This window comes from Lasioglossum baleicum, chromosome 16 (genome assembly GCF_051020765.1).
Source record: "Lasioglossum baleicum chromosome 16, iyLasBale1, whole genome shotgun sequence".
In the NCBI taxonomy this organism is placed as follows: Eukaryota; Metazoa; Arthropoda; class Insecta; order Hymenoptera; family Halictidae; genus Lasioglossum; species Lasioglossum baleicum.
The window spans coordinates 10358167-10375022 of NC_134944.1; the positions used below are offsets into that span (position 1 = coordinate 10358167).

A 16856-nucleotide genomic window follows, 5' to 3' on the forward strand; every position below is an offset into this window, starting at 1 on the left:
ACGTTCAAAATTCAGAGAGTAATTTTTCCAAGCATTTTAGTGACAATTGACATTTTTTTATGTTACTTTAATCCCCGACAAGCTACGAACAAATCTTTGAAATGAATCAATTCGAATAGTATACATTCTTCAATAGACTGTAAATAGTATTTTATAGAACAGTTACTTTGATACTATACTAAACAGCTCTGCATCACAGAAGTTCCAATAAGCTTCAGTATGCTTTTGCAGCTCCTTTTGTAACATCAGTATTTTCTCTCTCTTGCTAACAAGCCACGCTCAAGCATAAAAGCTATTTTCAACAGACTCAACCAGAGTTGTTAATTAACCTTGCAGTGCACAGGTTGGGTCTGCGGGATCCACAAAAAGTGTGCACATTCTTTGATCCCGTTTGCCAGTCTTGGTTATTTATTGTTGAGCAGAATGGGCGGCGTTCTGCCAGTCACTATTTTCCAAAGTCAAAATTCAAGACGAAGCTTCTGATATTTCAACAGTTTCATGTTTCATCTAGTAATTTTTCCCATAAATGAGTAGGTGCAATTTAAAATAGTGGAAAGATTCAGAGACTCCAAGAGTACTGATATATTAATTTCGCTGCATTAAAATATAAATGTATATTTAGCTCCTGTGTCTTGCAGTTGATACACAAACTTTTCATTTTGCATAAAGATCCTTAGTCATTATGTATGAACGATTAAAAAGCCTGAAACTGCTGCACACACTCAGCGTTGTTAAATTAAGATTTGTGTCCCCACTCTACCTTCCCCCTCCGCCGCGGCCCAACCACGTGACGCGTTCCGTCTCTGTCTTGCATATGTCACAAGACAGGATACCTTTTTCCCCTTAATTCGATCTTCCTCCCCTCGTCTGACGACTGCATGCACTTGATAGGACAAGACAAGCACTTAATGCGAAATTTTGATGAACGACTGTAAACGCCTTTGGAACACAAAGACCGTGGACGGAGAGTGGACCAGCCGTAATTATCTTTAAGAACGGGAACGTTCGAGAATCAATCTTCCGTAATCTTTCGCGCATCGTGTACAGCTGTCATACTGCGGACGGGATTCAGAAAACGGTTCGAGAGACCCTACCCCGGGCGCACGTGTGCCGTGCATTACCGCGCGAAGACACATTACATGGTTCCGATGAATCCGGCCGCGCCGTGTCGCGCCAGTTGCTTATAATTACCGAGATCCCCGGAACATTCACGGATAATTGTATCGCGTCACCTAATTGCATCCCGTTATCAATTCACCGCCGGCGGAATAATCTGCCGCGGTTTGCTCGTGCTCGGCTTCGCCTACTTTCGCTTGTCAGAGGGTAATTTGATTACGTCGTTCTGCTAGACCAGTCCATTTTCAGTTGTTAATATTCGTAATGGCAGGCAGGAACACGGGCCGGCGCAATCCGGCGTATTGCAACTCTCGAAACGTTAATTTACGTTAATGTGTCCGAGGCACGTGAGAAGCGCCGCGACGCGTTGCGATGCGCATCGGTTCGTCCAACTACGTCGATTCGAACTCGCCTAAGGCGGATTTACACTTCCTCACTTCGGATGTCCTCACGCGGATAAAGGCTGAAAAAGTGAAGTAAGTATTTATACAGGGTCGGAGTGATAAATCCGGAGAGGTCATTGGATGAAGAAAAGCAGTCTTGATTCCAAGAAAATGTCAATATATCCTTTTACCATTTTCTGAGTTACTCGAAATAGCCTCCACTGGCTACCTGGACCTTCTTGGGCTAGCACCAGAACCCGCTAAAGGCTTGCTCACCTCCTCCTCGTCCATTTTCGTCTTCACCTCCATGCTGGGCTTAGGGTATCGTCCGTGTTGCGATGCTCTGCGTTTACCTTTGCCTCGACTACACCCCACGTGTAATAGTCAAGAGGATTTCAGTCGGGCCTACAGAAAGGCCATAAGTCGGAGATAAATGAAGACAGAGGTCTTCGTAAAGCCTGATCAATCCTTTCTTTCAATTTCATCACGAATTCGACTGGGACGCAGTTACCTCCAACTGCTTGTCAGAATTTCGGAATTTCTTGGCTAGGTCGTAAACTTGCGACTTCCTGTAGCCAAACCCCGCTATGATTTCCGCGGGCGATTTTCCGGCACAAAGCGATTCAACTATAGTCGTTGTGCGGTCGTATTCTTGGTTCATGGCTGACAGTTTCCCACTTGTTCACTGGTTCGTGGCTTACATAGTGAGTTCCCTTATCAACAATTGCTTTGTTTATATTTGCCTCACCTACATCTTATTTGTGGGACTGTCTGAAAACATTCTCGACTTATCTCGACGGCCCTGTATTTCTTCAATGATTGAATGCGACGCACTTCGCTGAAAGAAATATGGTAGGGGGTCCCTCCCTTGCTCTGCTTTAGGCTTTGGGTCTGCAAGGTTTAGGCTTTTGCGGTCACAAGCTACGTATATGTGCGACCACTTTAGCCAATAGTTCGCTATAACCGAAAGTGCGTCTGAAACCAGGCGTGCCCCTTTCACTGCGACCAATCAGCCTCGCATTCCCTTCACGGGACTTCTTGCGAGGCACGCACAGTATGTACGTCAAAACGGAGCATTGAAACTGAACCACTGAAGTCAACACCGTTGATTTGCATCGACAGGTTTAGACTCGTCACTGCCGTTTCACTATTTCATTGGGGGCGAATCATGCGGTCAATTCATCAAAAGCGCAGACTGATGCTAATTTGTTCCCTAATCAGTAGACTGCGGATGTTATGCATTTAGAGCATAACAATTGAATGTTACTGATACACTATTTATAATCTATTAAAATCACTAAGAGACAAAATCAATTTGTATGTTACTCCCTTTTCTTGTAATCGATGCAGACAATTTTTATTTTGCGAATCTTTATACAAAATAAAAATTTTAAAAATAGCTTTGCACAGTGGCGATATTGTATACAAGATAAAAATGTTTTGCTTGTGGGAAGCAGGAATAACATAAGAATTGATTTCATCCCTTAACGACTTTGTTATATTCAAAGGAACAACACTGTTTTATATTTCACCCAACCAATTTCTTCGTAAATGCATGAAGATCCGCAGTCTACTGATCACTTTGAATGATCATTTTGAAACGCAGATGATCACAATTTTTACATTTTTCATTGTGAATGATAATTGTTCTAAAGTCCCAAAGAAATGCACGTCACATGGTCCAATATTAAAAAGGTGATCGTGTTTTTAGAAGTGTCCGAATATTGATGGCAGCCGCGGTATATCCAGAATAGAAGGTCTAAATTCCCCTTTACCTTCCCGTTTGGTATCGCGATTGCGATTGCGGAATTTCTACGGGCCGCGAAAACGCACGTGAACATGAAACCAGGTGAGCCGGGGGGTGGGAAGAAAAATTCACGGCCCCTAAAATTTGATAGGCCGTGGGCCGATCCATAAATCCTGCGCGCGGCAGTTAAAGCGTACGTTCGACGAGGTCGTAAGGCGGAGCGGAATCGAGTAGTAAAATGTAAATTCCGGGCGATCGCCGACCAAAGGTGCGGTTCGTAAATCCCGGATGTGAGTTCCATGGTACAAGGGCTATTTTCGGGACCACGAATTGTAAGGAGACCCCTGCTCTATATGCGATGCAATCAACGTTTTGTTTTTAGGAGCCGTTTAACACGTTAAGCGCGGCGTCAGTCCCGGTGACTGACGATGGACTTTTCTGGTTGAGGCGCCGTCAGTCACTAAACTGCGATTTTTAGGAAAAATAACAAATTTTATCATTTATTGCGAGAAATGGGAACAAATAGAATGTTCGTTCAATCCTCAATTACTTAATCACTATTATTTTTGTTGGATTGGAATGACAACTGTCACACAGGACGATTACTTGTGGTCTGACGATTTCATTTGGTCAGGGTTTTACGTATTGAAATTATACGTATAATATCCAAAGGTTCCAATAACCCCAGCAAAATTCTAGTACACTATCATCTCCGTAACTGTCGCAGAGGACTCGTCTCATTTTTTAAATAAAAATTACACCGAACGCGATATAATTACAGTTTCTGGTGCGAGTGAGGGTACAGTTACAGCTGTGCTACGGCCCACAGTGGGCAATTTGGACGAAACCCGCTTCAAAATCAAAGAACTTTCGATAGAAATGAGGTAGAGCGATGAAATTTTTTCTAAATTAAAGCTGAAGCTTTGCAGAATATCGGAAAAATAGGGAGATCATGGTACGAACGTTTTTTAACCTTGAGAAAATTCGTTAAACATGCACAATTTCAAAAATTACATTACAGTCACACATAGCCTACAAGGAGTGCCAACGACAAGTATACACGATAAGTAAACGTTCAAATACTTCATTATGATTATATTTAATGTGGTTTATTATATGAGAATACAATATTCCTTCGAACTGGTGGGTTACCAATTCATTTCAAAGAAAAAATGATTTCATAAGTTGTGTTTACAAAAATCGATTTCTCGCAAAATCCTGAGGTCGTAGACAAATTTTGAGACCGGATTTGAAATCAGCGTGAAAAAATCCACGGGATATAATGTATAGCATGTTTAAAAAAAAATTTTTCCGCGCGTGGTATTGGAAAAACCACAATTTTCTCGAAATTGTGCATGTTTAGCAAATTTTCTCAAGGTTAAAAAACGTTCGTACCATAATCTCCCTATTTTTCCCATATCCTGCAAAGCTTCAGCTTTAATTTAGAAAAAATTTCATCGCTCTACCTGATTTCCATCGAAAGTTCATTGATTTTGAAGCGGGTTTCGTCCAAATTGTCCACTGTGCGACCTACCCCCACTCCACTGAGTCACGTGCCCCTAGTAGTGCCGACAGGCATGTTGAGCCTACTTTAACTGATGCTCAGCAGACCCAACGATACGACAGTTACGGAGATATCGCTGTGTAACCATTCATAGTCTATGAAATGCTATGAAATTAGTTGGGTTGCTTACCTTTCGATTCGACTCGCCCCGGCACAGTTCCCACAGGAGACACAAGGCCAGGGCGCATATTCCAGTTTCTTTGGCGAGGGTGGCCAGCGTGGAGGATACGATGGCCAGCAGCAGAGGTAACGGCGATCTGGATTGGTCGCAGTGAGCGCAATACGCCAGGAAGGCCGACAAGGTCAGCAAGCATGCGAGGAGGTCAGCTCGGCCGACAACGCCAGCCACAGCCTCACTATGAATCGGATGTACCGCGAAGAGGAACCCGGCGATCGCGTGTCCGAGGTTGTTTCTCCCTGGTAGAACCTGCAACGTGAGAAATATGCTCTATGTACATATACAGTGCGGTGCAATAAGGGGGACAATGGCTGAGAGAGCGAGAGGACCGTGTGTTTTTCGGTCATTGTTCCCGGGGACGGAAAAGCCGTCGCGTGCTACGGGCGAGTCTACAATCGGGGACAATGAACCGAGGATTCCGAGGGAACCGGAATAGCTAGGCGATCTAATTCGGAGCACAATTTCCGCTCATCATAAATGCAGCACGATGGACAAAAATTTTATCCAAGGTATGCGCGCTCTGTGCTCCGCTCGCGGCAAGGCTTGCGGTAAAAGCTGGCAAAGGGCTCGACGAAACCCGATGGACAGAAAATTATGGAAAGGAGGATGGTTGAAAATGGCCACTTTTGGCTCCGCATGGGAACGAAAAATTCATGCAGAACGACGCGGAACAGTGGTTTTCTACCGCTGACCCGTCGACCATGCCGCAGAAAGTTTTTAACACCTGATCATGATGGACACAAAAAATATTTATACGGAGACAAATGTTAAATATACTGGTGTTCCTTTTAAGGCGAACATCTAAATTATTTCTGTTATTGTTAAAGGTAGAAAATAGTCTAATTTAAAACATTAAAAACATTCGAAGAATATAAAGACATTTAGCAAACATATTAAAGAACATTTTTATTTTGCACAAAGGTTCACTGTGTAGTGATAAGAATAAGATGATATACTTCGTTTCTATATTTTTGGAATATCAATTCAATTTTTCATCTTGAAGGTCACTTCAAGGTTTATAGGCGTTTTAACTCGTCTTCGTGGCAACTACAACGGTTAATACACGAAAAGTGTCGATGACTTTGAAAAGACCATCAATATGACCATGGATGAACTTTTTCTTACAACCAGCACACCTTGAAACTACTTCGTCGCTTTCTTCTACATTTAATAGCGACGGAAATAATTTAGATGCTCCACTTAAAGTGGAAACTCTGTATATGGAGACAGAAGGTCCGCATATATCCTTTAAAAGGCATAGAATAACTCTTTTAAAAGTAGGCCAAATGCATCGAGTCTTCTTTAAATTCTGCAGATTCTCAATTTATATAGTTTCCTAAAGGTTGCTTGGTGATTGAATTGATCTACATATAATCGTCACGTTTCTATTTCACCAGCATGAGATAGTAAACACTTCTAAAAATAGTTCGCGAGAATATATCTGTATGCAAACGAACGCAAGATTGAACTCGAAACCCGAAACGCTATTGCGACTAAATTGTTCCAACATAGGAACCACGACTGACTGTACTCCTCGCTGTTTTGCATGAATTTTTCATCCAATCCGAAGTTGAAAATTTTTCCATCATCTTCTAATAAAGAGCGTGCAGCACACGCCAATATTTTTTTTCAAAAGCGTTCCCAGCGTAAAGGGATATTCTAGTCTGAAAAAAGATCGATGCTTTTGCATTTTATTAATAGTCTGCTGTTCGTTCCGTGCGAACTCATCGCGTGTGTTATTTGCCATATTGGAAGCAAAACAGGATTTGACGTAGATATTCTATTTCTTTTGTTAGAAATACTATAGAAGTTACAATAGAATCTCTAATCATTTCTTTCGCTGAGAAAATCCTATTTTTCTGTGTTAGTGAACATTGCACATTTTAATGTTTGCATATGTTATTTACCTTCGCGAGCAGACGTTACAGCTATTTAAAATTGAACAGAACGTTCTGCGTGTGGGATACTCGAAACTTCAGTCGCGTATTGATCGGAACTATGCTTGTTAAATTAGCAACCGCGATATCTCAACATCTACTCGACCGATTACCATCAAACTTTACGTGCGCCTCCAGTGCACTTGTCGGTGTAGTTGAAGCCACAATTAAGACAAGACAATGCTCCATTCTCATGTTATAGCTCGTCAAACTCGAAACGTCGAACTTGATTGTGGATCATTAACACAGTGTCTTTCTTTTCATTTCTGTACGTTGTACATTGTTCTGTACATATTTAGAACACCAAAGTTTTGTCCTCTTTGTCCTCTTTGTCCCCCTTGTCCTCCTTGTCCTCTTTGATAATTAAATGTTATTCGAGGTGATCGATTTAGGTACCTCACCCTGTATAAGTGATACATATTATGGTCCCGAAGTTTTCACATATATCGAGACTAGATTGCGAATGTTTATGCAATTCTCAATTTTTGTAGACAAATTTTAAGAAAGTGGTACCAAATAAAATTTTAGTTTCATTGGTAATAGCTAGTCTGTGGATCTTTATGCAAAATAAAAATTGACTGCACTAACTGCAAGATACAGGAGCCACGTTCAAATGTTTTTCTTCCCTTAATCATTTGAGTATGTTGATTGTAATGTATTGACACCATTCGACGTTTTAAATCTTCTCCTGTTTCAAATTCCAAGCACCAATTATTGTAATAAATGTATAAAAATCGTACTAAATTCTGCTGAATTTAATACTGCATTTTTTGAAAATTTTCATAAGCCATAAATGCATAAAGATCCGCCGTCTAATAGAAACATTACTGTAGTTCTCATTATCAGCGATTGCCATGCGAGTTCGAACGATACAGCCGTATTCTAAGCTATTTATGGAACAATGGCCGCAGAGGCGTCGCTAGCGTTATTTGGAGGACTAAACGTGAAGCAGGCGAGAACGCGAACGGAACCGAAGCTCTTGAAACGGAACAACGGATTTCCTCCAGTAATCCCGTTTCCATTACGATCACCGTGGCAGGTGGCAGGTGACACGAGTGACCGTCCGGGCGGAGGAGGTGCGTCGAGCCCGAGCCGCGTCGCGCCAGTTATTAACGTAATATTCCGGAATTAAATGGACCAGTAAAATTTTATTTCGAACAGCCGTCATAACGTCTGCTATTATCAACTCCGCTTGACATACGCTCTACAGGTGTCACTATTCCCTCGTTTTCTATCGCGACGTAAAATTCGTCCGGCAAACGAGCTGCGGCGTTCGGCGGCACTCCGATCTAGTGGTTTCGAAAAATCGAATTTTTTCTTGCACTTTGTCGACTACTTCAAAGTTTTGAACGCGGTAGTTCAATACATATTTTGAAATATAAAACAGCTTCGATCGTTCTTGACGAATACAGGGTGAGGCAATAACTTTGTCCACCTTGAATATCTCCGTTACCTGTAATAATATGAGACAATTATACAGGGTGGTTCACCAGATATTACCACCTCCGTTTTCGTCATTATTATTATTCGTAGCGAAGAATGTTTATATAAGGTTGAATGGTTTCGAGAAATGCATACTTTGGTGTTGTGAGTGTTTTTGTAGGTGGACGCGTAGAAGAGATATGAAGATCGTCAGTACTTTTTTTAAATGGGATCGTATGTCTTTTCCTGCATCGATCGATAAAGCTTCATATTCTCTACAAAAAAGCATTAACCTATCAATATCGAAAAACCATTAGTTAAGGAGATATTTCAATTTTAGTGTTGGTACGAAATCAAAACTCTCTTGATAATGTTACGAATTCAATGTGGCAACTATTTACATTTTACAAGAATAATAGAAATGCATTAAATGAAATATTTCAGAATCGTTGGATAGGAGAGTATCCAATTTTACGTGAAAAAATATATATTGACTTCTAATAGTCCACGGATAATATACAAGATAATTTTCTATATTCAGAGAAGCTTAAACAATTTTTGAAGAATATATTCAGTGTTCCCGGATGATCTATTCAAAAGGTATACCAGTAACAATGTATGATTAATGTTGATAACAAGTTACAACACACCAATGTAGCACACAAGTTCCAATGAAATACCTATGTATGTTGCGAAACTGAAGTAGTAGAAAGCACAACATATTTGGCTGCTAGTATGTAGGACGGTTACGTATTGTTATTAGTAATTATGAACGTGCTGGGAGTAATTGTAAGCCAACAAGCAACAATGTTTGCAGAGAGTTTGGACCACAAGCGTATTAGCACCACCGCGAATTGAACGTCAGCAATGTAGGAAATTATCAAAAGTGCAAGTAAATAGAATGTAAAATGGCAATTAAACTTTTCTTGAAAAACAGCATGAAAATCTGCTGTCTACTTATGATAATGTAAACCAGAAGAAATATGGTCCTTACACTTGAGGACTGGTCACCAACATTGACCTATTTTCTATTCTAGATAATGCAAAACCTTTTATTTCTCTACTAAGACGTTACACTAGTAAGTAAACGCTAACGTCTTATTGTTAGTACGACACAATGGTGCTTTAGAATTATTTAAATTGAAATATCTCCTGAACTACTAACTTTTCGACATACATAGGTTAGTATTGGGTTGGCAAGAAAGTAATTTCGGTATTTTAAGGTGAAATAGAGCCCAATTTTTGTATTCAAGCAATGAATTTGAATGAATAAGATATTTTCTCTTTTGTTCAATGATCTTTTGCTAAAGAGAATAAATAAAAAAATATTTTATTGATTGAAGTTCATCGCTTGAATAAAGAAATTCGGTTTTATTTCACCTTGAAATACCGAAATTACTTTCTTACCAACCCAATACTTTTTTATAACGAATGTCCAGCTGCATCAATTGATGTATTAAAAAATACCTCATTCCATTTAGAAAAATGAAGTTGACCTTCATATGTCCATTACGCGTCCACCTACAAAAAAGCTACTAACATTGGATTAATGCCCCCTCGAAACCAAGTAAAATGCATCTGATGCATTTTTTCCTAACACCAATAGCAACCGAGTTATTCAGGTGGCCTGTTTGAGGTGCCTCACCCTGTATATCGTTATTATTTGCCAAAAGTATGATTTACCTTCCTGGCGACCCTGACTACGAGAACGGTGCATGCCGCGTGCAACGCAACGTTCAGCAAATGGTAACCCCACGGCTCCAGGCCACCAAACAGATGATTCAGTCGGAACGTCGCCACGCAAAGAGGCCTGTAGCTGCCGTGGGACCCTTTGTCGGTCAAGGGTGTGCCCCAGAAATCATTCTCCAGCAGCCGGTGCCACGGCGTGCTGGACAGCAGGTCTGGATTCGTCAGGATGGCCCTCCTGCAATAGGAATTCGAGATTGTATTAGCTTTGTGTACATAGAATGTAATTATGTATTAATTTTTAAATTTCCAGTATTATGTTATTAACCCCTTTCTGTATAATAACAACGCGATGAAGACCTTCAACAGAATCTACTAAATATTCGGCATTTTTAAACTGAATTGAAATTTTATTTGCATGTTACTAAACGTAGAAATATGATAAATATAAATATTCTTTTTCGATTAGAAACCTATTAAGGACAAAGAAGTTATAGTCGTTGTAGCTGCGAGAAGAATAATACAGAAAGGGGTTAATTAGAATTGGTTATCAGTAGACTGTGGCTCTTTATGGGAAATCAAAAGCTTATGTATTAATTGCAAAAAAGCAAGAGCCAAATAATACAAAAAGAGTCTGTTTTCATTTGGGAACATGGGTATGTAAAACGTTCACTCTAAATTCTGAAATGTCTGAAATAGATGGCTGAACTACGAGAAACAAGTCGTTATTTAAAAATCAGTCCAAGCCAGAGACAATAAAAGCAATAATGCGAAAGTGAATCGAATATGTAGATTCAAAGTTTCTCCATACAAACACCGCTCCTCAAGAAAATCGAGTTTCAGAATTCTGCTTATTGTATGCTCGACCATGTATAGCTATCTCACATAAACGAAGTCAATTTCTCGTGAAGCGAGTGTTCTTTGAAAAAAATCGCATTCTCTTTTCCCGATTCACTTTTAAATTATTCATTGTTTTCCGGATGCACCATCTGTAGAATGTTCGTATGTACGTACATACTTCTATTTATTCACATTTTCCTGCATAGCTCCACCCATTAATTTATGCATTATTTGTTAATGCTTTAAATCAAATGGTTTATTTAGCAGTTTATTGTTATAAGTGCTCAGATTTGTTGTTATTCTCTCTAACAAAATTAGACCAGTTTACAATCTTCCAAAAGTCGGAAATGTAATATTCGAATACATTCTGGATCCAGCACACGTATGCTTAATTGAAATTAACAAAACGCGGCCATCTGTAACCAGAATATACCGCGAATAGTACTTAATTAATTCATAAATTTGTGTCACAAATAAAAGTAATGGAAGATTACGGTCTGGCTGCACGGTGGATTGAACTCGCCAGCTCCCGCGGATTGAATTATATTCTCCCAGCTTCCGCAGTGTACGAGCGAAAAAAATGCAATGCGGTGCGGATACACAGATTAACGTAATTCCGCATCCCGCTCACGGGAAGTAAAAAACCGCGGGCGCTGCAACGGCTGCTGTCTAAGGATTCTTATTTCCCCGGTTCCCGGTTGGAACTTATAAGAACAGAGGCAAAATGGACTTCGTTCGCTGCAATGTTGAATGGGAAACTTCGCAGCCATTGAAGTTAGCGTCGAAGTTTCCTTCGGGAACTGATACGCAGCTGGCTATCGACCAATTAAACAGTCTGTCACTCGGAACCTGAGTCGCCAGATCGGGGGAATTGACTGGAATTGAGGAGAAAAAGTTACCCTCTTTTTCCCAGTAACGGATTAGTCACGTGATCTGGCCGTAGCGGAAACGTAGGGGAATACCGTCGTAGAAGGGGAAGGTAGAGTGGGGATACAAGTCTTAACCCAAAATATTCAAAATATTGTTTACACTATTAAATATGTCGGTATCTAATCACTAGACAGCGGATCTTTATGCAAAATAAACATTTTCTACCATATTTGCAATAAACTTGACTGAAATGGAAGTTTATTTTCTTTCTGAATATGTTTAATAGGTCGAAAATAATATCAGAGTACTTTTAAATTCTTCTAATCGTTTTACTAAAGAAATAGAAATATTCTAGCTAGGAAGAAATGTTTAACTTTCGAGTTAAAACAGCTCGGAACCAGTGTCAAGACTTGTGTCTGCGTCCCAACTCCACCTTTCCCTCCTACAACGCTTTGTATCCCCACGCTTCCGCCACGGACCGGCCACGTGACGCGGTTCGTCTCTGTCGTGCATGTGTCCGGTACTGACGGAGAGAGAATGACTTTGTCCCCTCAATTTGTTCTCCCTCCCCTCATCTGGCGACACTGTTCGGAACGTGCACAAGGACCGGCAAGCTAACTGGTGAAAGGAAAATTCTCTTTGCCTCTACCCCCTTCTCCCGGTGGACGTGGATCGCACATCCATCAAAATCATCCACGCGCCAGCAGTTAAAGGACTGGATAGAGCATCGCGAGCAATCGCGCGAAAACAAAGTCCGCGGCGCACCGTCGGATGCGTAACGACTTGGGTAACGATTTAACGAGCGCTCGTTCCCGCAAGAGCCCTTCATTCCGGCCACAAAGCGATGTAATAGGGCGTTCTTCGGCCTCGTGCCGCGTTAAACCCATTTTTACCTACTTCCCATTACCGACAGTCATAATTCCTCGGCATAAATACGCTACCCTCCCAAACGGTGGGATCCTTCTTCCATGTCGAACAGAGTGTGGGGCTCTTCAACCCTTTCACTGCCTTATCATATATGGACATCCATTTTGAATACAATCTATTAAGTAAAAAAAATAAGGTGTTAGAAATCTACAAAAACAATTGCTGTGATTAAACTGCGGATTTGTATGCACTTATTTAATTGGTTGGCTGAAATGTAAAACAGTAAAAGATTAGGAAAGTCTAAGGATATTATTGTCAATGTTTTCAATATAAAAAATCTACGAAATGAACTTTTATTTCGCTCCTGTTGCACATAATAGTTGCAGAACATTTTTATTTTGCATACATATCCGCAGTCTAATTATGACGAAACTGAGTACGTCGGATACAAAACTGAAAGGGCACTAGATAATAATATTGTTAAATTATTTTCGATTTGTTAAGATGATTGATATCTAGTTATATAATCAATTACTAATTATTTCTTTGATGAAAAAGAGGTTATGTGTTCCTTTAATAACGTTCATATATATGTATAGTAATTCGTTTAAGCAATTCTGATCAGAAAGACCTTTTCGAAAGTGGGCCAAACGAATTCAATTCTTCAACGAAGCTAAAAGGATTATTCTATGATAATAAAATTTCGGAACAATTGAATCTACTGTGGTAATGTATTTAGTTAATCAAATGGTGCATGCTTCTAATCTTACTGACGCCGTTTTGAGACTTTATTATATGCAATTTATACTCATCAAAATAATCATCAAAATATTACTCATCAAAAATACTCACAGAACATTACTATTCGATGTACAATTAACATTCATATCTCCATGAAAAATTAAGAGAAAGTATCTTTAATAAATGTTAGATTTAAACGCACCATGACAAGATGTTGTGTAAGTTTCCCCGCGCATGCGCGTCCGAAAGCAGTTAACGAACTTGTTTGAATTGGGGGACTATTGTTGGCGGGAAAATGCCCTGCGCTTTTGCTGACGCCATTTTGAAGCATTTTTTTATGCAATTTATACGTCTTTTGATTGTGACTGATCAAAAACACTTACAGAACACAGAACATTACTATTCGATGTACAATTAATATTCATATCTCGAAGAAAAATTAAGAAAAAGTATCTTGTTTAATAAATATTACACAGACTTCAAGAATAAACTTCAAGAATACTGTTTGATGAACAATTATCATTTTCATTTCAAATAACTGTTTTGTAAAACCTGAGACGAACGTAAATTAAATCTATCGAATACTTTTGCGAGTTACTGTATGTGAATACGAATAAATATATGTATATCTTAACAATTTTGCTACTAGAGTCATATATTTCTGACGAAAACGATTCAGTTTCTTGCCTAAAGTTATAGCGGTTGCCATCTGAATTTATGGCAGGTACGTGAGCTGCTTTTTTGATGACATTTAAGCTTTGCCCATTTCGAATTTATTGCTCTTTATTCGTGTTTAATGCTCGTTCGTAAAAAGACGAGCAAATATAAAGTTCAGAAGTTTCCCGAAGGAATTATTATTCTTTGATATTTTCAAGGACTGCTCTCGGAAAAATTAGACAAAGTAATTACCTCATTTTCAAAGTGAGCTTCCGAGATTATTTGCAAAACACTGTCGCTACTGCGTAAATAGAGTCCGTTTCCTAACCTACAACAGGACATGTGTACATACCTTTCGTATACTTCATATTATTCTCTTTCCTGTCATCACGAGTCACTGCCTTGCACCAATTGTTGTTCATACTACTGTTTAAATAATCACTTGCATTTAATTACAACGATCTAACACTTCGTACACCGTAGTTCATAGTATAACAATAGTATACGAATCCTAAATAGTCTCTCAATACTTCCGTGTGAAGGCGCATTCGTCGCAGGCCATTATACTTATGGACCCGGCTTGAGATAACATGCTCTGTTCCAAGATTACATCACCATGTAAATAACAGAGTGTCACACATTCGAACTCGGATATTCGAATCTATAAACCCGGAGATGTAAACAGCAAAAAGAAAGGTTTGTTCTCGAATGTCCAAAAAACAAATGTGGAAATCTTTTAAACAATCAATTGAAAATTTCAAAATATCAGTTTCTAAAGCTAAGAACTTTTATCGTATATAAATATTCAATCATAAACCTACAACAAACTAGAGTTTACAAAATTTCATGACTTTAAGGAATTTTCGCGATTATGCAAAATCTTTCAAATTGTTTATTTTTGAAGTGGTAGAAATAATTAGATTACTTAGCAATTTGAAAAACAATTGTTAGTATAATAATTTATTATTATCTAATTTTTTTTCTAGAACCCGGAAATTTGTTTCAAAACCAGGAGAAGTGGCAACCCTGATACCAACAGCGGTGTATACGCGTTAAACAATTACGTCAGCAATTACGACCGTTACTTTGTCTGTGAAGGATACAGGATTCTTGTCAACCGCCATCAACACTTGTCAATGAATTACAGAGGATGATCGAAGGACAGTGGGGTCACGATCATTGCAGGAATACAGGAAATTGTTTCAAGTTCAAGGTATATATATGTCAAAATATCTTTTAAATTAGTCCGAAAAGACAAAGCCAAACCTAATTCCAACTTAACCAAGATTCTTTTCAAATAGCTACACGCGAATATAACCCTTCGTGGTCTTGGCAATAAAAATTAAAATACATAACCCACCAACAGTTTGTATAGTCATTTTGAACGAATTTTGGTTAGAAATAGCAGTAAAATAATTCCGGACATCTGTTAACGAAAAAGATCTAATTACCGAAACTGTGAAATAAATCTTACGGCAAATGATCGTCAACTTGCATATTAATATATAATTCGGAAAATATTTATACTTAACACGTACAGTGATCAAATTATTAGAATCGTTTATATAAGTTGGAAATTTTACAATAAAGAGTGAATTTTTAAATGAAAGTCTAGCTATATTGAACTCGACATTTTTATTTGAATGATTGTAAATTACGAAAGTGCATTCAGCACCAGTGTAGCCAACATTGAACAATGAGAAAGCGTTTAAAAATATATTTTACGTATTTGATCACTAATTTGAACTGTTTAAAACAAGGCGAATACTAAAATCGTTATAATCGAGAACATAAACGGTTAACAGACGCCGTCACCATAAAATATAATTTATAAACGCGTCATCAATAGCGTATAATATTCGCGACTAATTTAGTGTCCCCGTTTCGCCTCGGTTTCCCACACATTTTGCTCCCGAGCGACTGGCGCAGGGGGCCGCAGGCTGCAATTAACAATTACGTTGGGATTAATACCGCGGGCCGGGTAAAAGTGATCTGGCATCGCGCGGCTCGCGACCCATTTTTCTTCCTCGTTCCTTCTCGTCGCTCGTCATTTTCGTCTCTTGCAGGGAACATGGAAACAGAGAAGCCAGAAAGCGGTAGTGATGGGCATGATCCTCCTCAATTAGTGTCGATTCCTAATTGGAAAGTATGATTGTATCTGAGGTACGTATCAATACATAAGTATCAATGAGTATCGATTCCCCAAGTGATACCTAAATACACAAAAACATCGACTCTTCACAGGTACAGTCGGGGACAAAATCAAGTGGACAACATTTAACAACTTTTCCAAAATTCGTCAAAACGACTGAAGATTTTTTGAGACGTTAGAAGAATCACAAGGTAATGAATTTAAAAATTTTTTGAAATTGCATTTGCTCGGAATTTGGAAGAGAAAGGGTCACAATTTTTAACTTGTCTGTGTGTGTCTGTAATGAGAATTTATAATATGCACAAAGTTTCGTCGAATTTGGCTGATACATAAAAAAAAGTTACATGAAAGAAACTGGAAGATAGAAGTAGACTGTGGAGATATTTATGCAAAATTCAAATTTTATGCGGCTGTTGGTAGAAGCAGGAGTCACTTATAAGTTTGTTTCCTGATTTAATAATTTTATTAGGTCAAAAGTATATTGATACTCTTCAATCTTTTAAGTCTTTCCATTTTTTCAAATTGCAACTACACATTTTTGTCATGAATGCAAAAAATCCGCAGTCTATATATAAGAATCATTGAATTTTAGGTTTATGATCGATCTAAATCACAGTTTCTTTTTACACACTTGTAAAACAAATTTTATAAGGCAGATTGCAATGTGCTAGTAAGAAAGTTTTTTTCAAACATCTC

The 16856-nt window shown here is 38.9% G+C and overlaps 1 protein-coding gene and 1 long non-coding RNA gene across 2 annotated transcripts in view; one reads left to right on the forward strand and one right to left on the reverse strand.

The window, feature by feature from the left end:
* The window catches only part of Tmtc2 (Transmembrane O-mannosyltransferase targeting cadherins 2), a 547199-nt gene that overhangs the window by 275450 nt on the left and 254893 nt on the right, over positions 1-16856 (reverse strand). The window contains exons 2-3 of the mRNA XM_076440509.1: positions 10031-10271; positions 4941-5237 (exon numbers count right to left, since the gene is read on the reverse strand). Coding sequence (XP_076296624.1) covers positions 4941-5237; positions 10031-10271 — 538 coding nt within the window. The remainder of the gene's footprint in view (positions 1-4940; positions 5238-10030; positions 10272-16856) is intronic.
* The window catches only part of LOC143216932 (uncharacterized), a 112284-nt gene continuing 110407 nt past the window's right edge, over positions 14980-16856 (forward strand). The window contains exons 1-3 of the long non-coding RNA XR_013010680.1: positions 14980-15221; positions 16075-16171; positions 16253-16351. This is a non-coding gene — a long non-coding RNA (uncharacterized LOC143216932). The remainder of the gene's footprint in view (positions 15222-16074; positions 16172-16252; positions 16352-16856) is intronic.